General features: G+C 53.4%; 1 protein-coding gene across 1 annotated transcript; it reads left to right on the top strand.

Moving 5' to 3' along the window:
* The first annotated feature begins 3168 nt into the window (after positions 1-3168).
* LOC148223076 (maestro heat-like repeat-containing protein family member 7) lies at positions 3169-15912 on the top strand. The gene is made up of 12 exons (XM_088167489.1): positions 3169-6539; positions 6812-6953; positions 7199-7399; positions 7476-7612; positions 13490-13604; positions 13777-13914; positions 14156-14332; positions 14460-14615; positions 14775-14876; positions 15171-15270; positions 15548-15604; positions 15884-15912. The coding sequence occupies exons 1-12, from the start codon at positions 6238-6240 to the stop codon at positions 15910-15912; spliced, it is 1656 nt and encodes a 551-aa protein (XP_088023615.1). The 5' UTR covers positions 3169-6237.
* Positions 15913-24856: the final 8944 nt, after the last annotated feature.

A 24856-nucleotide genomic window follows, 5' to 3' on the forward strand; every position in this document is an offset into this window, starting at 1 on the left:
TCGGAAGTCCTACTGTAGTTGGATTCTCGGACAGTCCAGGCAAGGTGTTCAATTGCTGGATGCCCTCTGTCACCACAGCTGCTATCCCAAATGCCCACCTGAATCCTTTTGGGTCTTTAAAACACCCCCTTCAGAGGTAATCTATGCCCAAAATGCATGGGGCCTCTGGGCCAGTCAGAATAGGATGTTCTTTCCATTCATGTCCAGTCAAGCTCACATCAGCTTCCACCAAGGTAAAGTCCTGTGATCCACCTGTCACGCCAGCAATAGAGACAGATTCTGCCCCCACATATCTTGATGGGACTAATGTGCATTGTGTACAAGTATCAACCAAAGCTTTATACTTTTGTGGTTCCGATGTGCCAGGCCAACGAATCCACACAGTCCAGAAAACACGATTTTCCCTCGCCTCTCCCTGGCTAGAGGCAGGGCCCCTCTAAGCCTGTTTATCCTTCTTTCCTTGGGCATATGTCTTAGAGGTTCCTTCAAGGGGATTGGACATATCATCATCATCATCATACTTGGCAGCTTGGCTACGAGCAACTGGAGCTGCTCTCCTTTTGGTGGAACTTCCTCTTTGAGTCTTGCCTTCCTTCAATTCATGCACCCATTGTGCCAGAGCAGCAGTAGATTTTCCATCCCATCTCCTCATGTTTTCTCTGCAATCATGTAGGAAGAACCACAGCTCAGCTTGTGGGGTGTACCTTCTCTCCCCTTCGAGGGAACATCTGCCTTGGATACCAGGGCCTCTAATTTGTACTGCTGAGATTTGGAGAATGTCCTCTTTAATCTCCTCCCTGAGTCTCTTATGATTCTCCTCTATCTTGTCTTCTAATTTCTGCAGATGTGTTTCCACTGCTGCTATCCTGGCATGTGTTGGGCCATGCACAGCATCTGCATATGCTCGGAGCTTCTTTGCCATATCGAGCACGGTCTCATCCCTCTCATCCTGCTTCATTATTGCTAAAGCAGAAGCGTATTCATGGGGTCCAAGCCGTACAAGTTTTTGCCACATCACGGATGTACATGGTACCAAGTCTGGATTTCTAGTTGTTATGTCATCTGAGAAGATAATCTCTGCCACTGCCATTTCTCTCAGGCGTTGGATCCCTTGTTCTATGGTCTTCCACTGGGTCTGCTGCATATAAAGATCGTCTGCACACAGGTATCTTTGTGCTACACTGTCCAGGACCCGTGCCCAGAGGCTGTGAGGGTTAGGCCCCCTCATCATTCCTTGGTCAATGATGGATCATGTGACAGGGATCCCAAATGCCTGGCTTCAGTGCCATCCAGAATTTTAGCCTCGCCTGCAGCATCCCAAAGACGGACCAACCGTCTAACCAATGATAGATTCATCAGTGTCCTGGGGTACAATGCAAAAATGTGTATTCTATCACCATCTGTTAAAATGTGGGAGGGGTGGTGATCCTTATCTCTGTGAGAGATATCCTCTGCTGATGTGCCATCTGATAAGATCGGGGGATGATCATCGTTATCTATTCACAACCCATCCTTCCTCCAGAAGATATATTCCGTTAATGGGCCATTAAGTCCTATTGTGTGACTGATAAGATTACATCATCCCATTGGGAGATGCTCCAACCAGGGGCAGGAGCCAAGCCTTTCCTACCTAGATAAAAAACTGGGGTTTGGGACCCAAGGGGAGACCTTTCTACTGGATCCCAGAGGAAAGTCGGACCTTTTCCACATCATCGCTGGATCTTCTGAGGAAAACTGCACCTTCTACAGGAGCACTGCTTCAACAGAACCACATCCGTCATCCAGGAGGACTGCAGCCACCATTTATACGGACTGCTACCAACACCCTGACTGACAGGGTGTCAGGTTGTATTTCTGACTGTGTTGGTGGTTGTTTCTTTTATATTATTGCATGTATTTTATTTTTTCTCTTTTCTCCTATTAAATTGTATTACTGACTTGGAGTCTCGCACTGGTTTTACTTTCAAACCAACACAATCAGGTCGTTGGGTGTAATCCTTTCTTAGGCCACAGAAGTCCTTTAGGGAAAAGGACTCAATATTGGCCTCTGATCTTGTACCAGTTGCTTTGACTCCTGGTTTTATGTCAGGAGGCGTTGAGGGTCCTTCTCCGGCATCATCATCGTCATCCACTGGTCGATTGGTCTTGTCTGTGCACTTTCCACTTCTCGTGCTAGTAGCAACAGCCATTGGTTGAGTTTTACTGACTGGTTTAGCTGCTGGCTTAGGCTCACTGTCTGGTTTAGTTGCTGGCCTCGAGCCTGGGGTATTGGCTGCAGCCTGAGTGACTGGGATAGTGGCTGATTTATCTGCCTGTCCCCCTTCCTCTCTCTGCTGCCCTATGGTATCTAGCAGGGTACAATAAGCATATGCCAGGGCCCAGCTCACTGCAATGATCTTTTTCTCCTTAGAGTTATCATGGCACTTCTCTTTCAGGTACTTTGCCACCTCAGCTGGGTTCTGAATTTGTTCACATGGAAAATCCCAGGCTATAGGGTCAGAAAATTCCTTTAAGATTTGGCCCATATCCTCCCATTTCCCACACCACTCAGGATTTCTCACGCCTGGCTCTACTCCTGGGTCAGGGGTCTCATCAGCCCCTCTAGAAATCTCAGCTCTCATTCTAGAGAAACTGCAGTCTGTATAGAGAAAGCTTACCAGATTAAACACCAGAAAGATGGTCTCTTTAACATTCAGGGGAAAATGAACATTCTCTAATAGGGATGTAACAAATTCAGAAGAGAAGAAGGAAAACAAAGGCTGGAAAGCCTCATGCTCTGCTTCTCCTCTAACAAACTGGGTGCACAACCATAACCATGGACTATACATTCCTGGAACAGACTCCAGCACCTTTATAAACCTCCTGCAGGCCATTACAACCAAGCACAGCCCGGTGGATATTCTGGTCAGTGCCCCTCTGCTGCAGAAACTACATATAAGGGAAAATACCAGAGCTATTTCTGGATAAGAAAATAAACCTAGGGACCATAGAGGTATTAAGACCTCAAAAAACCCTAGGGACCAGAAACAGATGCAGACCTCCACCCCAAAAGACATGAATTCAAACAACATAGCCAATAACTGCTCTATATCAACACAAAGTAATTGGAACCTAATTATTATTAAAACAGGGTTTTTTTCCACTTTCTCAAGCCTGGAACCGTGCATCAATGCAGAAGTTCACCCCTGCATGGGAGAGACTTGAACTCATCTAGGAAGTGTTTCCAAAGGCCTTGTGTGCAATCCTTGCTTGGTTTTTTTAGTCAAAATTTGTATCCTGGGAATGCTGAAATTAATTTGACTTTTCCAGCATGTGTTTGCTGATGTTTGTATTTGGAAATGGGCAAGAGATTGTTGGAAGCTTTCAATAGAACAATGCTTGATATGGTGATGTGGTGCTTGTGCTTTCTGTCTAAAATAGCAGCTGAATTTTGTCACATTTTGTGTTTTGTAACTGAGGGCACAACCAACTGAAGGCAGTAAAAATGGCATTTATTTACATGACAAAGAATTGTATCAGTCTTCATTCTCAGTGTCGAGGAATCATGGAATCGCATCTCTCCAGAGCAGAAAGGACCTGCAAGGATCATGGAGTCCAACCTGGACAGACACCCCAACACTCTTACCCTGTGCATCCCTGCGAGCATTGTCCAAACATTCCTGGAGCTCTGGCAGCCTCGGGGCTGTGCCCATTGCCTGGGGAGCCTGGGCAGTGCCCAGCAGCCTCTGGGAGAAGAACCTTTCCTGATCTCCATCCTGAGCCTCTCCTGACACAGCTCCAGCTGCTCCCTTGGGTTCTGTCCCTGGGCACAGCAAGCAGAGATGGGAGCTATCCCTCAGGATGAAGGTGCAGGCCATGCTGAAATCTCCCTCTCTCTCCTCCTCTTCTCTAAGCTGAACAAGCCAGTTGGCCTCAGCTGTTCCTCATATAGCTTCCCCTCTTGTCCCCTCATCATTTTCATGCCCTTTGGATACTCCCTGCTAGCTTTATATCCTTACGATACTTTCAGAAAGGTTGCTGCTCTTTTCTCCCTGCATCTCACGACCCAACTGTACTGTATGCTGTGCATGACATCATCCTGGAGGATCCAGCACTAACAATAGCAGGGGTATTTGTTTACATGTGGAAATATTTGTATTTTCCTGCTGATACATTTTTAAAAGAGCCAGGCTTTCACTGATCCATGTGGCAGTTAGCTTGCATCATAAATTCTTAAGATAAGGTTCCTTTCTAGAAATTATTTTTCCCGTATCATTTGTATGCCTTGGATGTGAAAATTGTGCTTTTTGTTCACTCCTTTCCTGTATAAAACCTTCTGTGTGACTGCCCGTAGCTCTAGTTGTCTTGTAAATTTGTGAATGGAATTGCGAAACCATGTTCTTTAAGGTCTGAATTCTGGAGTCAGTCTGCATCCAGTGCTGCACCCAGAGGCCATACGGGCTCTTCTCCAGGCTCCTGGTGCGGGGAGCGCCTGGCAAAGGAGCCCCAACCCTTCCCTCCCGCTGCAGCTTGGCCTGGCACCATGGAGCCCTGCCTGCCCAGTGCCCAGTATTCGGGCAAGGAGGGCAGGGGGGCCCTGCAGAGGCTGTCGTCTGAGTGCTGCCAATATGGAGCAGGGGGCAGAGGCAGGGCTGGTGGCCAGCCCGGGCCCCCATGGCTGCCCAGGCCACGGTACTGTTATCAAGGCCCCCCCTGACACAGAGCTCTGGCCCCTCAGAGCTGCTGCCACCATGGGCAGGGCAGCGATGTCCCCTTGAGTATGGCTGCCCAAGCAGCTCTGGGTGCAACAGAAACAGCACAGAGTGTGCACAGGAATGAGCACAAGAAGAGCAAGTCTGCTTCCAGCACTTCCCTTGGCTGCTCCCTCAGGGTGCTGGCATTGTACTTGAGGATACAGAACAGCTTCTCCTCCCAGAGTTATCATGACCACTTTGCAAATGCACTGGAGCTCAGCTTCTGGCCTCAGCTGGATACACAGAAAATGCTGCATTAAACTTAAGACTTGGCTGTTTTTTATTTCAGAATTATTGAAAAACATGCAGAAAAGCCCAAGGAAACATGACAGTGTCTCTGCAGAGTCTGTTTGTCCTGTGAAATTCAGCAGCTGTTGGTGTTTTTGTGCTACTGCTAATCCCTTCTATAGAAAAAATCATTTCAGGAAGGAGCACAGCCCCCAGTGCACATGGGCTTTGGCTCCCTCTGGCACAGAAGCCCCCAGGGGCACAGGTCTCTGGGGCAGTAGCCGGGCACCAGCGCTGCCAGGGCTCAGAGGGGTGGCAGCTCTGCTTGAGCTGGGACTCTGCCACACCTGCTGATTTCAGTGCTGGCCGGGCCCCAGGAGTCAGAGCAGCATTCATGCCCTGGCCCACACGTTCCTTGTCTGTGTCACACCCACGGGTTTAGGATGGCCACCAGCTGGGACATGTCCCAAAGAGGCCAAGCCAGTTTCTCTGGAAGGCCCTGTGGCCTTCCTGGTGCAGCTGTGTTGGCAGCCCTGGGGGCTCCTTCTGCTGTCCTGAGCCCACAGAAGAGGGCAGTGTTTGCTGAGGGTTTGAGCCGTTCCTAAGGATCCCGTCTGTCTGCCCCAGCACAACAGCCTGAGGAGCTGGAGCCATTTCAGCCAATACAGGAGGGTGAATGGCAGAGCTGGGCCACAGGGTTGATGGCTGCTACCAGCTTAGCCCCATCCCATCCCATCCCATCCCATCCCCTGTAGACACACCCATGGACAGGACAGAAGAGGGGCCGGGCAGACAGCTCGCAGTGGCCGTGCTCCATCCCCTGGGGCATCCCGGGGCTGTCCCTGCCTGGGGAATGCAGGGCTGGGCTGTGTTCTCCAGCCTCTCCCGCAGCCCCTCAGCTCTGGCTGCGCTCGCTCTTTGCCAGGTGCAGCCATGGAGCCAATACAAGAGCAGGAACCTGCACCTGACTGCTGGAGCTTTATAGGCCAGGTACTCTGGGCCATCCCCAAAGGTGCAGCCACACACCACTGCTGGAGCACTCTGTGGGACATCTGTCTCTTCCCTGCCTTCCCTTCTCTTGCAGATGTTTCAGAGCCTCATAGGCACTTGCCACAGAGAGATCAAAACTCTGCTGTCTGAGGGAGCAAAAAGCCTCGCTCTGTACCCACTCAGAGCCTGGTTGCAGCTCCCAGTCTGGATCATTTTGGGACAAGTGTTGTCTCTAGTCCAACTGAAATAAGCAGTTTGTAGTCAGAGCTTGAGCCTCACAGGGATCATGTCGGTCCTCAGGCTGTGTCTGATGGGGGTCCATCTGTCTGATGGACCCCCTCAGCCTTTGAGGCCAGCCTGGTGTGCTGGGAATGGAAGCACTTCTCTGGGGAAGTTGCTTCCTCTGGCAGCTTTCCATCTCTCCCTGTGCATTCTCCAGGTGCCTGGCATGGTGAGGAACATGCATCAGGGACTCGTGTCCAGTGCATCTCCAGATGACAAGCTCTTCATCAACATCCTGAGGCTGACTGAGGCACAGCCTGCTGATGTTGCAGTCACCCTCCTGCACTGTGCCCCATCATGTGATAGGTATGGAAGCCACCTTTCTTGTGGCCTCAGTGCTCACCAGCTTTTAGGGCCCATCACCCTAGACAGTCAGTCCAATGTGCTTTGATAGGCAGAGAGTTCCAAGAGCCACCAGGCCCTTTGTTTCCCAGCTGCGGCATGTCAGCTACCCAGCCTGCTGCCATGCTCCCTCCCTGCCCCTCAGGGCATTAGGGCTCTTTCACCTGGGTTTCCACTGCTGCCCAGGCCATGGTGCTGTGGCTGAGATCCTCTGACACACAGCTCTGGTCCCACAGAGCTGCTGCAATCACGTGGAGGACAATAGCCTCATCAGAAATGGCAGTGGAGAAAGTGCTACCACCACTGCTTTGTGTGATGGAGGACTGGCCACTGCACAGAACCTCTGACAGAGATGACATGGAAATCTTTGCCCTGGCTGTGAGTTTCTGGAACTGGCCTTTACTCACCCCAAAGCCGCCTCTCCAGCAGCTCTCCACCCTCCTTCCCCCACCGCATCTCCCTGCCTCAGGCACTGCGCTGAATCCTGGCCTAGGGGCAGCTTCAGGGGCACCAGGCCCGGTGCTCCCCCTGCGTCTCCCCTGGCCTCTCCGTGCCACGCTCGGGCCCTGCCGCACCGACACCTGGGCACTGAGCGCTGTCTCGGGGTGCTTTGTCCTTTGCAGGCAACTGTGGTGATTTGGGAGATTCTCCGCCTGCCCTGGTGCCCAGAGCCATTTACAAAGTCTTTCCCTCGAATCTTCTTGGCTCTTCTGTTCCAAGTGTTCTTCAGCACAGAAAAGGCGTCAGAGGAGGCCGATAACTTCTGGAGAGAACGCCGAAAGGACCACCGCCTTCCCGCCAGCATCAACAGGTGCTCCATGCCAGCCCCTGAACTTTGACACGCCCTCGTGGCCAGGGCCAGTGCTCCCAGCATGACCTGAGCTTTGCTCTGCACACAAGTTTGCAGTGCAGACTGTGAAGGCTCTGCTCTGCCGACTGCGGTGTCTGGATTTACGGATGGCCATGGAGCGCAAGCGTGGCTGGGACACGCTGCTCTGTGCTGACAGCCAGCACTATGCCGTGGGTCTGCTGGCCAGGTGAGATCCCCTGCTCTCCACTGCCCCCAGCATTTGTGTTCTGTGCCCGGGGCAGCAGGCGGGGCTGGGGCCGAGCTGCGGCGGGGCGGGGAGGGAGATCGGGCCCGGCGCCGTGGAGCCCCGGCTGCCCTCGGCGCTGCTGCCGCCCTGTCGCAGCCGTGCCCTTGGGCGTCAGGATGCGGCAAGGGCCCGGGCTGAGCCCTGCCGGGCCACGAGGGCGTGTGGCCACAGGGCTGGCAGCGCCGCTGGCAGGGATCTGTGCCGCTGGGCAGAGCCGTGACAGGCTCTCTCGTTCCCAGGGCTCGCCGGGCGGAGCTTGAGGAGACAGCAGGAAGATCTGCAGCTCATCTACAGAGGTGAGTGAGGGCAGAGGGCTGTCAGCGGGGACTGGCAGGAGGAGCTGCAAGCCCTCGCCCGGCTGCGGAGGGCTCTGCTCCTTGTGCAGACGGGGGTCCGTGTGGGCAGAGCACACCGAGATTTCTGGAATGCGCCGGGGGTATTCATGGCCAGCAACGTGATCCCGTTGGTCTCTTCAGTCTCTTGGCCATAGCAAGAGCTAGGTGGAATGGCCCTGGCAGGAAGATCTCCTTGGATTCCCTCAGATTCGGGCTCTGACCATGGCTCTTCTCCTTTCTCTTCCAGCCCTTCAAGCCCTGAGCTCAGACAACAGCCCTTCCCACCCAAGCACAGTAACTCAACTTGTGTTCAACCAAAGAGCTGCAGAACTTCCTTCATCTGCTGGCTCAGACAAACCAGTGTCCCTTTAAGACTTTCCGGTTCCACAGAAGATGATCAGCTGTAGCTCCAAGCACCACTGATGATTGGCACCGTTCTTGTAGCTTCAGCCCTCTCTGTGCCTGTAGCTAGCTCCCTCCCTGCAGGCTTCAGACCCTGCCCATCCCGTTTTTTTCCCCTCCACTCTCTGTCCCTTTTGACAGCTCCGTCCCTCCAGCCCTCAGACCCTGCCCATCCCCTTCTTTCCCCTGCAGCTCATCCCTTTGCTTTGCCTTCCATCAATAAACAGTTTGGCTTCTTCACTTTGCCTGCATCTCTGTGGAGCTCAAGCAGCGCAAATCCAGAGCCCTGGCACACACACAGGCTCCTGCTGCCGTTCTCTTCCATGCCATGTTTTGTGCAGAGGCGCACAGGAACGAGGGCAGATCAGGCTGGCAAGGTCCCTGTGCTGAAGGTGCAGTTCCACAACACTGTGGAATGAAAGATCTTGCTGAGCACGCTGAAGCCCTGGGTTTTAGAAGAACCAACCTGAGCATCCTCTGAACGCAGCTGGGAGGGGTTCCATGGCAAGCATGCACAGAGGGCAAAGGAGCTTGGAATGTTGGAAGGTTTCAAGAACAGCTTCCTGAAAGCACAGCAAGCAATGCTCCACCCTTGCACAGGGTCAGGAAGAGGGCGGAAGCAGAGAGCATCAGGACTTATCAGGGTAGGCGTTTCTGGTAGCTTGGCATTAGCAGGCCTTAAAATAGGGGCGTGCTGTGGAGCAAGCCCAGCTGAAATACCCTGAGAGGAGCCAGCCCAGTGCTCCCTGCTTCTCTCTGCTGACACCAGATCGTTTGTCTGCTTTTGGGATGACCCTGGCTCTGTCAGGGGCTGCTACATGGACACGAGACAGCCGCTCCTGTCCCACTGGGTCCCAGCAGTGCCTCGCAGCAGTCCTGCGTGCACATCAGGATGCTGGCCAAGAGAGGTCCTGGAAACTGAGGCAGCTGATTTTAAGCTTTTGCAGGTGCCTACAGGTCAAGGCCAACGGTGTTCCCTCGGGATATAGCTGTCCTGAGGGTTCTCCCCAGAGCTGCCTGATACCGCCCACTCCTTGTGGCACCAGGTGCTTTGCTGTGGAATGTTCTGCCTCCTCCAAGAGTCCAGAGGGAGCTGGAAAAAGAGCTTGCCAGGCCGCTCTCCATCCTTTCCCAGCAGTGCTGCTCAAGTGCAGGAGTCCAAGCTGAGCACCAATGTGCAAATGTAACAGCCGTGCACAGGGAGGGTTGGTGGGAAGGATGATCCAGGAACCATAGACCTGGCAGCCTGAGCTTGCTACTGGGGAAGTCCTTGGAGCAGATCCTCCTGAGTGCCATCCCACGGCACGTGCAGGGAACCAAGGGGTCTGCTGGAGGCTGGGAAAGCTCTGCGGAGGGATGGGGATAGCTCGGGGTCCTGGCAGGGTGCTGGGGGCTTGTGTGTGGCTGTTTAGGGGGGTTAGTGTTGGTGGGCGTCTTGGGGAAGGAGTTGTCTGGAAGGTGAGAGGTCTAGGCTGGAACTGGAGTCAGCTTGAAGGCAGCATCTGTGCTTTGGCACAGCTTAGGTTATGGAGGGCAGAAGGAACAGCTGTGACATTTCCTGCTAGTGGTCCTGATTGTCCCACAGGGAAGAAGAGGGGAGACCTGTACTTGATGAGCCACTTAGCTATCTGTACCAGGAGGAGGATTAGCCATTTTGCCATCTACTCATTTGTTTGGCCTAATTGTGTAACACTGAGTGGACTTGGATTTCTTGCAAGCTTTTATTCCTTCATAGAATTAGGATGTTATCATCTCTTCATTGAAAACCATTTGCAAAGCCTCTGTGTAGTGTTGTTTTGTAAAGTGACTCTCAGTGGATGACATTAAGGCAAACGAGTTGCTGCTTTGAGATGGGAAGCAAACTTCCAAATCTATCCCATTCTCAGGCCATGCCAATATATTTGGGAAGTTTGCAACTGTTCGGAACGACTTGAGTTGAGCAATGGGAAGGAAAGCTTTCCTGATTTGAGGATTCTTAAATGCCCTGAGCCCACAGAGCAGGGCAGCGTTTGCTTATGATTTGAGCCATTCCTAACATTCCTGTCGGGCTGTCTTAGACATTTGAGCCAAGGGATTCCTTCCAACCTGGGCCGCTTTGGGTGGGCTCAGGGTGTCCCCAGGGCAGGTGGCAGTGTGTGCAAGGGCCCTTTGTGACACGGTGCACCATGGTCACTGTGGCATGGAACGGTGTCAAAGGACCCTTTGTGATGTATGGTGACATAGGAGCAGGCGGTGACACGGCCACACCAGAGTGCTTGGAGCACGCGACGGGACAGGACGCGCCAGAGCGGTGCTGTGAGGAGCCCCCACACAGCGCACTCGTTCGTGCCTGACCCGGAGCTTTTCGGAGGCGTTATTCCTGCAGGTGACCTCGAGGACAGACCACAGGGCTTGGTGGCCCGTGGCCTTCCCGAGGCTTTTCTTTTCCAGGTGCACTCGCGGCCAAACCACGGGACTTTCTGACCTGAATCATTTATGAGGAGTCTCCTCCCCTTGTGGCAGGAGCCCTCAAGACCAGAGCGCAGGACTTGCTGTCCTGCAGCCTTCCTGAGGCTTCTCTGCCGTGGGTGTCTTCAAGGCACAACTGCACGGCTTGTTGCTTCACAGCTTTGCTGAGGCATCTCTCTTGAAGGTGCCCTCAAGGCCAGACTCTGGCATGGCGGGCAGATTTCTCAGCCTGTTCAAAGTTTTCAGAGGGAAAAAAAAGAAAAGCCCTGGAGTTTCCCCAGCACAACAGCCTGAAGAGCTGGAGCCGTTTCAGCCAATGTGGGATGGTGAGTGGTAGAGCAGGGCCACAGGGCTGATGGCTGCTGCCAGCTTGGCCCCATCCCATCCCAGCAACTGTGGACATGCCCATGGACAGGACAGAAGAGGGGCCAGGCAGACAGGCCGCAGTGGCTGTGCTCCATCCCCTAGGGCATCCCGGGGCTGTCCCTGCCTGGGGAATGCAGGGCTGGGCTGTGTTCTCCAGCCTCTCCCGCAGCCCCTCAGCTCTGGCTGTGCTCACTCCTTGGCAGGTGCAGCCATGGACCCAACACAAGAGCAGAAACCCACCCGTGGCCCCTTCCGCAGAGCACTGAAGGTACCTGCAGCCATCCCCAGCTGGGCTGGGCCGGCTGCCACTGCTCAGCCCAGCACAGCACTTGGAGAATGCCATGGAACTTGCCTCTCTTCCCTGTCCTTCGTTCTCCTGCAGATGTTCCGCAAGTTTGTGCCCGTTCGCTGTAGAAAGACCAGCAGCACAGCAACAGAGAGCACAGCTGAGCCTGACTCCAGGCTGACCGAGCTCCAGGCAGAGCCCGATGTCAGCCCAGATTCGGCTGAGCGCTCAGACGACTCTGACACAGCAATGAATGATGACAGGACAAAGGCTGACATGGCAGTGACTGAGGACGTGGCCATGACAAACGCCAACACTGGAGAGACTCAGGGCATCACAAATACTGACAGCACTTCCACTCCCACTCTGAGCCAGGACCTCATAGTGGACTACTTCACGGACCCTTGCGTTTCTTCTCAGCAGCACGTAAGCACCCTGGAACCAAGGCTCGGGGCCTCACAGGGCTGTGTGCCCACTCACGCCATGGTCACCGGGCCTTCTCAGTCTTTGAGGGAACCACAGTGTGGTGGGGAGGGAAGCACTTCTTGGGGGAAGCTGGGGAGTTCCTCCCTTGGACAGCACTCCAAGTCTTCCCCACCCCACCAGGTGCCAGCCATGGTGAAAAGCATTCACCAGAGTCTCGTGTCCCATGTCACTGTGGATGCCAGGCTACGTACTGACATTCTGAGGCTGGCTGGAGAGCACCCTGCTGACGTGGTGCTGACCCTCCTGCGCTGTGCCCCAACGTGTGACAGGTACGGGGACCCTTCAACAGGCGGACAGCACCAGGACCCTCAGGCCCCTCTCTTTCTGGAGACTGCTGCCAGTGCTCCCTGTCTGCCCCTCAGGGCACCGGGGCTCTGTTGCTCAGGCCCCAAAGCCGTACGAAGCATGGTACTGTGACTGACACCCCCTGACACAGAGCTCCAATCCCACAGAGCTGCTGCAATGATGTGGAGAGCCATAGGCTCGTCAGGACCAACATTGGAGAAGGTGATGCCAATGCTACTCTGTGTGATGGAGGATTGGCCTCTGCATACCATGACCTCTGATGGAGACAACCAAGACAGTTTTGCCCTGGCTGTGAGTTTCTGGAACTGGCCTTTGCTTGTCCCCAGGTCACCTCTCCAGCATCTCTCCAATCTCTCCCTGCCTCTGGCACTGGGCCGAAACCTGGGCTAGGGACAGGCTCAGGAGGCACCAGGCCTGCTGCTCCCCCTGCCTCTCCCCTCAGGCCCTGCTCCATGGACACCTCAGCACTGAGCGCTGTCTGGGGCTGCTTCTTTTGCAGGCTACTCTGGTGCTGTGGGTGATTGTCCAGGTGCCTGATTGCCACGAGGCAATGATCCTTTATTCCTCCCGCCTGTTTGTGGCTCTGCTCTTCCAAGTTGTCATCAGCACACAGCAGATGCCACCAGAGGAAGTTGATAACTTCTGGAGAGCGTGCCAGGAGGATCACAACCTTCCCAGCAAGCCCAACAGGTCCAGTCCCAGTCCTGTCCTTCCCATGCCCTTGAGGCCAGTGCAGAGCGCCCAGTGTGACCTGGGCTTTGCTCTGCACACAGATTTGCAGTGCAAGCCATGAAGGCTCTGCTCTGGCGACTGCAGTATGAGGACGTGGTGATGGCCGTGGAGCACAAGCTTGGCTGGGACATGCTGCTTTGTGCTGACACCCAGCACTATGCTGCGGCTCTGCTGGCCAAGTGAGATCCCCTTCTCCCCTCTGCCCCCAAAATTTGTGCTCTATGCCCGCGGTGCCCCACACAGTACCTGTGGTCATGGGCCAGGGGGCCTTGTCACCAAGGGATGGCCAAGCAGAGTAGAAAAGGCTGGGATAGGAGGTATCCAGAAGGAACCGCCTCTCAAAGTGCCCACATTGCCTCCAAGGATTCTGGGGAAAGACTGGATCTCTGTGAGTCAGTCCTGGCAGGGTATTGCTCCCCCCACCTCAGGGTCTTGGTGCCTTTTTCCCCCGGCCAGGGAGATGCGCCGTCACTTGACCCCTCTGTGTTCTCGCATCGCACTCCACCTGCTCCGGCTGCTTGGCACACAGGAGCCACGCTGGGATCTGCCTGCCCTGGCATTCCTTGTGAAGGTGAGCCTGATGGCCAGCGCTGCCTCGCTGAGGCTGCCTCCCAGCTCTGTGCCCTCTTGAAGCCACAACTGCCTGGGATGGTGCCCGTGCCCCGTGCTGCTGTCTGGGCCAGCCCTGTGCGGTTCCAGGCTCCTGTCGGCCGGGTCCCCTGTCACTGCCCTGTGCCTTTCAGGTCCTCAAGTGCCTGGACTTGACTAAATGCGGGGACAGTGTCCTGAAGGTCGTGTCGAGGTACCTGCAGAACAAGTGCAGGGAGAGGCGTCTCCTGGCTCTCAAAGGCCTTGTGGTTCTCAGCAAGGATCCCTCGATGGTGAGAAGGGGGCAGCGGCAGAAGCTGTACTGGGGAAAGCAGCCCCTGGGGCTTGCCTGGGCTTCGGGTGCTGGGGAAAGCTGCTCCCAGCTCTCCTGTCTCGCACTTTAGCTGCCCGAGTGCTTTGGGACAGGCCTTTGGCCTCTGGGCCCTGTGGCAGCAGGGTGGGGTTGCAGTGCTGGGGTGGCACTGGTGCTGCAGCCACTCATGGCTTCCCAGCACAGCTTTGTGTTCCACACAGGCCAGAAGAATGTGCAGTCTGTCTCAAAGCCTCCTGGAGCTGCTGGCTTATGCAGATGGAGTGGTGCTTGGCATGAGCCTCCATGTGTTCACTAATGTGCTCCAGAACAAAGACATCCTGATATCCAGCACCACCGCCCCGAAGCTGGCGGAGGCACTCCTGGAGCTCTTTGACCATGTAAGGTTTTGTGTCCCGAGCCACAGGCATTGGGTGCTTCCCAGAAACTTTGTGCCCTCTGCATTTTCACACCTTTGCCTTGGTGGACCTGGAGCAGTTGGCGCTTAGGTCTTCTCCTTTCCTCTAGGACAATAACCAAGTGCAGCTGCTCTCCATTCACCTGTTCTCTAAGGTGATGAAATTGGTAGTAGATGAGGGAAAAAAGGCCCTGGAGAGAATTGTGAGCCAGAGCCTGCTCCCACTCTTCTTGCACTGCCATGAGGAGAACCAGGACGTGGCTAAAGTGAGGTTTTGTGTGATGCTGGTGGATCTCTGGGAGGGGGCTCGGCTGCCTCCTGCCCTGGCAACTCCCAGGCTGCAGCCTCCTCCCAGCCTTGGTACAGGGACGTGAGTCCTGTGTCCTGAACAGCGGTGCCATCTCTGCATCTCTGCTGCTCTCCAGGCCTCCCGAGAAACCCTGCTTTGTGTGGCTGGCTTCTTGAAGAAGACGGATCTCCAGCAAGTGCTGGAGACAGAGGAGCTGTTGAAAGCTGCCGAGTGCCTGGTAAGGAGGGCCTGGAAGCGCCAGGCTCAGCCTGGAGAAGCCCCCTGAGCGCGGTGCTCACTGTGTGCGCTTGGCAGCTGTGGCCCTGCCCAGGGCTGCACGCAGGAGCCGCACGGGCTCTTCTCCAGGCTCCTGGGGGCCCGAGCCGGGTGCCGACGGAGCCCCGGCCCAGCGGCTGCTGGCCGCGCCTCAGGGCTGTGCGGGCAGGGGAGGCCGGGGCCGGCCAAAGCGGGGAGCGCCTGGCAAAGGGGCACAAAGCCCGGCCCGACCCTTCCCTCCCGCCTCTCTCTCCAGCTGGCAGACGACAAGACACTACCCGATTGCCTACGGCAGGCCCTGCCGTACGTGCAGAGCCCACAGGAGCCCCTCCGAGAGGCAGCCATCAGGTTCATCGGTGAGTCCGGGCTCCCTCCCCGCCCCGCCCCGCCGCAGCTCGGCCCCAGCCCCGCCTGCTGCCCCGGCAGCGGCATCCGGGCCCGGCGCCGTGGAGCCCCGGCTGCCCTCGGCGCTGCTGCCGCCCTGTCGCAGCCGTGCCCTTGGGCGTCAGGATGCGGCAAGGGCCCGGGCTGAGCCCTGCCGGGCCACGAGGGCGTGTGGCCACAGGGCTGGCGGCGCCGCTGGCAGGGATCTGTGCCGCTGGGCAGAGCCGTGACAGGCTCTCTCGTTCCCAGGCATGGCTGGGCACTACCTGAGGGGGCAGGAGGAAGAGCTGCAGGTGCTCTCCAAAGGTGAGTGAGGGCAGCGGGGGCTGGCAGGAGGAGCTGCAAGCCCTGGCCCGGCTGCGGAGGGCTCTGCTCCCTTTGCGGACTGAGGTCGGCGTGGGCAGAGCACACCGAGATTTCAGGGGCACGTGGGGGATTCGTGGCCAGCAGCTTCGCGCTGATCCCGGTGGTCCCTGTTCCCTCCTGGCCATGGCTAGAGCGGGCTGGGATGGCCCTGGCACGGGGGTCTGGTCGGCTCTTCACAGATCCGGGCTCCGTCTGTGGCTCTGTTCCTTTCTCTTCCAGCCCTTGAAGTCCAGCCCATCATGCCTTAACCTGGAAAATTAAGCCCAGTTTCCCCAGAGAGCTAAAGAATAAGAGTCATCTTCAGGATCCAGTGACTCAGTGTCCCAAGAACACACCAGGAGACACTGAAGAGGACATCACCTCTCTGGCTTACTGGAACTCTAGGCAGAGATGATGATTGGCACCGTTCTTGCGGCTTCAGCCCTCTCCCTGCCTGTAGCTAGCTCCCTCCCTGCAGGCTTCAGACCCTGCCCATCCCCTTTTTTCCCCCTCCACTCTCTGTCCCTTTTAACAGCTCCATCCCTTCAGCCCTCAGTCCCTGCCCATCCCCTTTTTTCCCCTCCACTCTCTGTCCCTTTTGACAGCTCCATCCCTCCAGCCCTCAGACCCTGCCCATCCCCTTCTTTCCCCTGCAGCTCATCCCTTTGCTTTGCCTTCCATCAATAAACAGTTTGGCTTCTTCACTTTGCCTGCATCTCTGTGGAGCTCAAGCAGCGCAAATCCAGAGCCCTGGCACACACACAGGCTCCTGCTGCCGTTCTCTTCCATGCCATGTTTTGTGCAGATCAGGCTGGCAAGGTCCCTGTGCTGAAGGTGCAGTTCCACAACACTGTGGAATGAAAGATCTTGCTGAGCACGCTGAAGCCCTGGGTTTTAGAAGAACCAACCTGAGCATGCTCTGAACGCAGCTGGGAGGGGTTCCATGGCAAGCATGCACAGAGGGCAAAGGAGCTTGGAATGCTGGAAGGTTTCAAGAACAGCTTCCTGAAAGCACAGCAGTGCTCCATCACTGCACAGGGTCAGGAAGAGGGCAGAAGCAGAAACCGTCAGGGCTTTTCAGGGAGCTTTGGGTGTGCCAAAGGGCAAATGAAGCAGCAGCACAGTGCCTGAGACTCGGACGCGTGACCATGCCAGAGTCCAGAGTGCTGTGAGGCAGTGCCGGGATCCTGGGTGTGGTTCTGGTCCCCACAAGTGAGGAATCGCAGCCCCTGCCTTAGAGTCAGTCAGAAAGGCAAGTGAGACCAGAGGAAGGGCACCCTTTCAGTCTCCCTTGGGCATGGCTGCAAAACAGCCCCTGCTTCTTCCTCCTCTGCCTGTGTTTGGGGTGTGCCGATGGCAGAGCCAGCCAGGTTGTGCTCTGTGTGCCCAAGCCGATTGAGAGCAGGCATGAAAAGTGCTGTGTGTACAGCACAGAGTCCTGGGAGGTGCTGGCAAGAGCATCCTGTGGGAGCAGGGCTCTGGTCTCTGTCCGGGAACAGCCTGGTTTTGTTGCTGTGACCGCAGGCAGGAGTTGAGGCAGGTGAAGAGGCAGCAGGCAGCTTGTTTGTAGAGGGCCTGGGTCTGCACGTTGGAGCCTCCTCCTGGAAACACAGTTGGGGGAACACGGATTCGAGCTTGAGTGCCAGTTCTGAAAGGTCCAGAAGTAATTCAGCCTTGCCAGGGCTTCTTAAGAGTGTGTTGGGTGTTCCCGGGGAAAGCACACTTTTGGGGAAATGCCTTTGGAGGAAAGGGGCTTGCTTCTCAAGGAAAATCCTTTGCAGGGAGATCCCAGTGAGGTAGGAGCAAGTGTCCCCGTTTGGCTCTCTGTGGTCCTTTCAGTCCTTGAGGTCCGCTGCCCTTGCCAGAGGGGCAGTGTAAGAGTCAGTTTGGAGTTTCCGTCCCATGAGTCACAACCGTCGTGAGGATAGAGGCTATCCCAAGGACCCCCCCAGCCGCTTCTGGGCAGGAGTTCTGGCCTGGCCGAGGTGGCTGCTGGCCATGTGACTGTTTGCTGGTGTGCTGTGCTTGCTGTGCTGTCTACAGTACAGAGCCTTCGAACAGGTACTGCGCTTATAGGTGCTTCTTCAAGCGCCACTGCATGTTCTGTCTCAGAGTACCTCACAATGGCCCATAAATCTCCCCACCTCTTGGCCAGACACCACTCGCTTTGGAAAAGGGCAATAAAAACTCGACCCTCTGGAGAAGCCTTTGAGATCTCCCCACAGAAGATGTGTCTATTGGCTGGGACCACGAGGACACCGGAGTCTATTGGGCCAGACCACGAGGACAGCTGTCTCGTCTGTTGGTAGGTATTTTCCATTCCCCCACCTCCTTCTCTCTATCCCACTCTGCTTTGTTTTCTTTAACTCTCCCTCTATCATAAAACTGAGTTATTGGCATTTACTAGAAATGCATTGCTGTGATTAAACTAATTTTATCCCCCACTGTTGCCTGTTTGCACCTCTGAGATCAAACGAACCATCACGACTCTCGCCTGTATTAACAGCGGATCGTGAGAGGCAGGAGAAGGGAGAAGGCTGTGAAGAGCAGGTTTGGCATCTGCCTGGACCTGCAGGGACCAACCCAAGCACCTGCAGCAGGGTGTATTACTCCCCCTTTGAACGGAGGTGTGAGCAGGAGCATCTCTGTGCAGCTGCGAGCCCCAAAGCTCTCTTTGAGAGCTGTGAATTAAAAGGCCTTTACGCACACACTGTTCACATCTTACCTGCCTGCTGTGTTCCAGCACTTGGCGATATGCAATTGCCTCTCGCTTGGAGGAAGCTGCTGCGGGCCAGGAGCAGCACAGAGCTGCTTATGGAGGGGAGAAGGAATATCAGGTTCTTTGCCTGGGCCAGGCAGCGTGGAGAGTCTTGGCTGATCTTGGCGTGTCCCCAGCCTCACGAAAGGCTGGGAAGGTTTTCCTCCTAAGGCATCCTGTAAGTGAATAGATGGAGTGAATAAGTAAGTAAGTAAACGGAAAAAGTTTTAAGTGCTTTTAGTGAGTAAAAGGTCTTAGATGCCTGAGAAGTAGTACATGTTCTAGTGAAGGTTGAAAAACATACTAGTGTTTCCTTAGAGGTTCCAAGAACCTATCTTCAGACATAATAGAGTTAGAGTTAAGAATATTGCTTTCATTTTTCAGTTAGAACAAGATAGGCCATGTACATAGTCTATATGTAGCCTGGCGTGCTAAGAAACTAGAATTCTAATAGGTTAAGAAGTAGTGGTCCGAGTTTGTGTCTTAGCTAGTTGGAAAGTTTCTATAAAATAACATGCATCAGGGAGAGCTGGGTCTCTATGCCATGGCTTTATGCCATGTGCATTTTGCCCTTGCATTTTGCCACTGCAGTTTTGCCATTGCTTTATGCCATTGCTTTTTGCCATTGCTTTGCTTTGTTTTTGCCTTTGAGACTGATGTGCTTCTGCAATAAATAACTTTATAGCAACTATTAACTTGCTTGGCTTTTTACACAAAAGGAGAATAAGCCTGACAGTGTGGGTACCTAGAGGCACCTGGAGGTTTGCCTAAACCTCACACCAGATGCTTCTGTGACTTTGCCACAAGGATGCTTTTGTGATGCAGGAAATCAATGAGAAAATAATTCCAGCATGGAGTAAGAGCTTCTGACAGATATCAAGTGTTGCCAGCAGTTCCTCCAGATACTGCTGCCAACAGCCCCTGTGGGAAGGAGCACAGCCCCCAGTGCACATGGGCTTTGGCTCCCTCTGGCACAGAAGCCCCCAGGGGCACAGGTCTCTGGGGCAGTAGCCGGGCACCAGCACTGCCAGGGCTCAGAGGGGTGGCAGCTCTGCTTGAGCTGGGACTCTGCCACACCTGCTGATTTCAGTGCTGGCTGGGCCTCAGTGGTCAGAGCAGCATTCATGCCCTGGCCCACACGTTCCTTGTCTGTGTCACACCCACGGGTTTAGGATGGCCACCAGTCGGGACATGTTCCCAGTAGAATGGCCCCAAACCGGGCCAAGAGAAGCTTTTGAGACAAAGTCCAAGAAGTGAGTGTTTGCTTTATTCAGCACGCTGTGTGCACAGGGATCACTCCTCCTAACAGTGCACACCCAGGCACACAGGAATTACAATACGTGGTTATATTTAATGCACATTAATAGTTCTCCTTAGAAAAGTTGTGGTTTTGTAAATTTTTCTTAAAACTCACGATTTTCATTAGCATAGGGCAAGCACAGGTGCAGTGCACTCCAGCGGTGGCACTGAGGAAGGCTCCGCGTCTTCCTCAGTGGTCCTTTGATGAAGGCTGGATGTCTTCAACCCCGTGCCCTTTGCAAATTTCTCCTCTAGGCCTGTGCAGTTGTCCTGGTTTAGGGCAAATTTGGGAGGAAACCTCTGAATGAGGTCCCTCTGGAAAAAGGGAAAAAAAATTGTAGAGAAGTGGAAAAAAGAAAACTGTTTATTCAACAGGCAACACACCTCCCAGCGCAACAATGAACAATATCAAACAGCAAAACCTCTCGCCGTTCCGAGGAGATGGCAGATTTAGAAAAGTTCTTTCCGTGGGCTGCCCGGCTCACTCAGTCTGTTCTCAGTCCCTCCGGTGCTGGGAAATGCCGCGGCCCAGGCCAGGCCTGGTGGGCCACAGGTGTGAGCTCCTGGTGCTCTTCTGGGTTTTCAGTCCAAAGCAGGTTCAAACAGTTCCAGGAAAACAGAAAAAGGGGGAAAAAAACAATCCAGAGGGCTTCTCTGCCTCAGCTAGCCAAAAAACTAACCAAGAGCAAAGGAGAGCTCTCTCTCACACTGTCCACCGCAGACAACACAGTCCAAGAGCAGGAATGCGGGGGAGCCCGTGCAGTCTCTGATAACAAACTCTGCACTTCTTCTTCTCCCCCCGCCCTGCCCTTTCACTCCTGGAACCAGTCTTAAAGTTGCAGAATTTAATATTCAACACCAACAGAACAGACGATTTGGGGATATATAGGCATCATGCAGTCACCCCAAGACAGAAGGCTCTCATTAACTGTTTCAGCAGGACCTGCTCTCCTGGAGCCTTCCTGAGGCTTCTCTCTTGCAGGTGCCTTCCAGGCACGACTGAAGGACATGCTGACTCGGAGCTTTTCCAAGGCATCTCTCCTGCCAGTAGCCATCAATCCAGGCACTGACATGGAGCAGAGACTCCCGAGAGTGCCCAAGCTGGCCTGGGTGACAGAGGAGGAAGAAAGCCCTGGAGCTGCCCCAGCACAGGAGACTGAAGAGGTGGTGCCGTTCCAGCCAGCACAGGAGGGTGAGTGGCAGAGCTGGGCCTCAGGGCTGGTTCCTGCATCCAGCTTGGCCCCATCCCATCCCATCCCATCCCATCCCATCCCATCCCATCCCATCCCAGGTGGTTAAAGGTTGAATTTGATAGTCCAGGTTGAAGTCCAAGAGTAGGATTTGATGGTCAAAGGTTGTATTTGAATGGGAAAAGTTGTATTTGAAGGTCCAGGGTTGTATTTGGTGGGCAATGCTGGGAAACCATGGAATAACAACATCCCTGGCACTGAGAAATTAGAATCTTCTTTCTCCCCTCTCAAATTCCCACTAAAACAATGGAATTACAGCATTCTAGATGTCAGGACTTTCAAATCCTCTAGTTCCCCTCCCAAATTCCCATGGAAAAATGGCATTCCGAGTGTCGGGAATTTAGAATCCCACATAAGCCATGCCAAAACCCCACCAAATTGTCAAGGAATAACAGCATTCCAGATGTCAGGAATTTCCAATCTTCCATAGGTCCTCCCAAACTTCCATGGAATAACATCCTTCCCGGCATGGGGAATTTGGAATCCTCTAGTTCCCCTCCCAAATTCCCATAGAATTATGGCATTCCTGGCATTAGGAATTTAGAATTCACCAGTTCCCTTCCAAATTCCCAGGGAATGACAGAATTCTGGGCGGCAGGAGTTTGGAATCTTCGAGGTCTGCACCCAAATCCCCATGGAATAACAGCATTCCAGGAATGGGGAATTTGGAATCCTCCAGTTTCCCTCTGTCACGATCCGCTATTAATGCAGAGCGGGGGTCGTGATGGTTCTTCCGATCTTAAAGGTGCAAACAGGCAAAGTGCAGGGGACAAAATCAGTTTATTCAACAGCAGAAAATCAGTTTATTCAACAACAGCAATGCATTTCATCAAATGCCAACAACTCAGTTACGGTAAAGGGGAGAGGTATAGGAAACAAAGTATAGAGAGAGAGGAAGAAAAGAAGGGAATGGGAAAATAGCTACCAACAGACAAGACGGGCATCCTCACGGGTCATCCGATAGACGAGTCTTTGTCCGTGAAGAGATCTCAGGGGTCTTCTCCAGAGGGTAGATGGGTCTTCATCAGTGGAGAGATCTCAAAGGGTCTTTCCCAGAGGGTCGCTCTTTCATAGTCCTTCTCCAAAGCAAGTGGCTTCTGGCCAAGAGGTGGGAAGATTTATGGACCATTGTGTGGTACTGCAGGAGGCAGGTGTGGTCAAGCAGTCCTCAGTTGGTACAACACAACCTCTGTTTGGTGCCATGACAGCACAGTCCAGTGAACACAATGCACCAGCACACAGTCATGAGGATCCACCTTGGCCAGGCCAGGAAACCATTGTTGGGAGTCAGCCTGGGTGGGGGTCCTCGAGGTCTCTTCTAGCATCGGTCGGGAGGCAAAATCGAGGGAAACTTTGGACCGACCCTTACACCCTCCCAGTTACCCATGGAATAATGGCATTCGGGGCATCAGGAATTTCGAGTCTTACATAGGCCCTCCCAAATTCCCATGGAAGAACAGCAATCCAGGCATTGGGAATTTGGCATCTTCTACTTCCCCTCCCAATTTCCCATGGCATTACCGCCTTCCGGGCATTGAGATGTGGGAATCCTCCAGTTCCCCTCCCAAAGTCCAAGGGAATAACAGAACTCCAAGTGCCAGGAACTGGGACTCCTCCAGTTCTCCCAATTTCTCATGGCATAATGGCATTCCGGGTGTTGGGAATTTAGAATCCCCCTTACACCCTCCCAAATTCCCACCAAATTCCCAAGGAATAACAGCATTCCAGGTGTGAGGAATTTCAAATACTCCAGTTCCCTACCCAAATTCCCAAGGAAGAATGGTATTCCAGGTGTCAGGAATTTCAAACTGACCATATGCCCTCCCAAATTCCCATGGAATAACATCCTTCCCGGCATGGGGAATTTGGAATCCTCTAGTTCCCCTCCCAAATTCCCATGGAATTATGGCATTCCTGGCATTGGGAATTTAGAATTCACCAGTTGCCCTTCCAGATTCACAGGGAATGACAGAATTCTGGGCGTCAGTCATTTGGAATCCTCTAGCTCTGCACTCAAATCCCCATGGAATAACAGCATTCCAGGCATCAGGAATTTCTAATCATCCATATGCCCTCCCAAGTTCCTATGGAGTTTCAGCATTCGGGGCATTGGGAATTTATAATTTGCCAGCTCCCCTACCAGTTTGCCATGGAATAACGGCATTCCGTGTGTCAGGAATTTAGAATCCCCCATACACCCTCCCAAATTCCCTCCAAATTCCCAAGTAATAGCAACATTCCAGGTCTCAGGAATTTAGGATACTCCTGTTTCCCACCCAAATTCCCATGGAATAACAGCATTCAAGATATTGGGGATTTAGAATCCTCAAGCTCTCCTCCCAGATTCCCACCAAAACCACTGAATTACAACATTCCAGGAACTGGGAATTTAGAATCGTCCAGTTCCTTTCCCAAATTCCCACTATACTGCCACAGAGTCATGACATTTTGGGTGTTGAGAATTTAGAATCCTTCACTTCCCCTTCCCAATTCCCACTACAAGCATGGAATAAGGGCAGTCCAGGCGTTTAGAATTTCGAATCCTCCAGCTATCCCTCCTAAATTTCCATAGAATAGTGGCATTCTGGGTGTCAGGATTTTCGAATCCTCCACATGCCCTCTTAACTTCACACAAAATCATTGGAGCAACGGCATTCAGGGTTCATTGCATCCTCCAGTTCCACTCCCAAATTCCCATGGCTTCCAAGCATGTGGAATCTTGAATCCTCCCCCTCCTAAACTCCCATGGAATAACGACATTCTGGGTGTCAGGAATTTTGAATACTCCAGTTATAATCTGGCTAAATTTTTTGGATTTACTAATGTGAGAAACCAGGCTCACTCTTTACAATAGTTTAAGAAGGAGTAATAAGGGACAAATTAACAGTGCTGGGTGCCTGTCAGTGGCCAAAAGCACACCTGTTACCAAAACTTTCTCATATGCTTTGTCATTACATTGGTCAAATGCATATTCATGATGATTATACATATTCAAACATTCCTTTGAGTTTACAGGGAATTCTTTTGCTTGGTTCGACCCTTGACCTGTCTTCTTAAAGTACATGCCATACTGCAGAAGAGATTCCTATCTTTTATTTCCTCACAAGGCCCCCTGTTCTGTGGTTTGACAGTTCTTGATAGCCCAAGGGTCAGTGGGAAATTCCATCCTGCATTCTTCCTTTCCATGTTTATTTACCGGTTCTTTTCAATGTTATCTTATCATACAGATTAAATACTCCACAAGTACATTAAATCAACATTGGCTATTGCACAAAATTATCTGAGTTATTTTCACCAGTGTCAGTTAGTTACACAAATAAAGGCATTAGCTACTTCTGCAACTGTTCATGTTATAATACACAGAGCATAGTCTCCAGTATAATATTTTGTGAGAGTCTAAACGATAATATATTTATCACACTAAAATATATAATCTACACAGCACCCTGATAAGGCTTGATGCTCTCTGCTTCTGCCCTCTTCCTGACCCTGTGCAGGGATGGAGCATTGCTTGCTGTGCTTTCAGGAAGCTGTTCTTGAAACCTTCCAGCATTCCAAGCTCCTTTGCCCTCTGTGCATGCTTGCCATGCAATCCCACCCAGCTGGATTCAGAGCATACTCAGGTGGAGTGGCTCATCTAAAACCCAGGGCTTCAGGGTGCTCAGCAAGACCTTTAACTTCACAGTGTTGTGGATCTGGACCTTCAGCACAGAGACTTTTCCAGCATGTTCAGCCCTCGTTCCTGTGAGTGTCTACAGAAAGCACGGCACGGAAGAGCAGCAGGAGCCTGTGTGTGTGCCAGGGCTCTGGATTTGCGCTGCTTGAGCTCCACAGAGATGCAGGCAAAGTGAAGAAGCCAAACTGTTTATTGATGGAAGGCAAAGCAAAGGGATGAGCTGCAGGGGA

Source organism: Sturnus vulgaris, chromosome 7 (genome assembly GCF_052056855.1).
Source record: "Sturnus vulgaris isolate bStuVul1 chromosome 7, bStuVul1.hap1, whole genome shotgun sequence".
Classification (NCBI taxonomy): Eukaryota; Metazoa; Chordata; class Aves; order Passeriformes; family Sturnidae; genus Sturnus; species Sturnus vulgaris.

Bases quoted from the DNA above. Each gene is read 5' to 3' on its own strand.
- LOC148223076 (XM_088167489.1), top strand. From the start codon at position 6,238: ATGTCGGTCCTCAGGCTGTGTCTGATGGGGGTCCATCTGTCTGATGGA. The intron at 13,915-14,155 runs GTGAGAAGGGGG...TGTTCCACACAG, and splicing joins TCAGCAAGGATCCCTCGATG to GCCAGAAGAATGTGCAGTCT. The intron at 14,616-14,774 runs GTGAGGTTTTGT...GCTGCTCTCCAG, and splicing joins AGAACCAGGACGTGGCTAAA to GCCTCCCGAGAAACCCTGCT.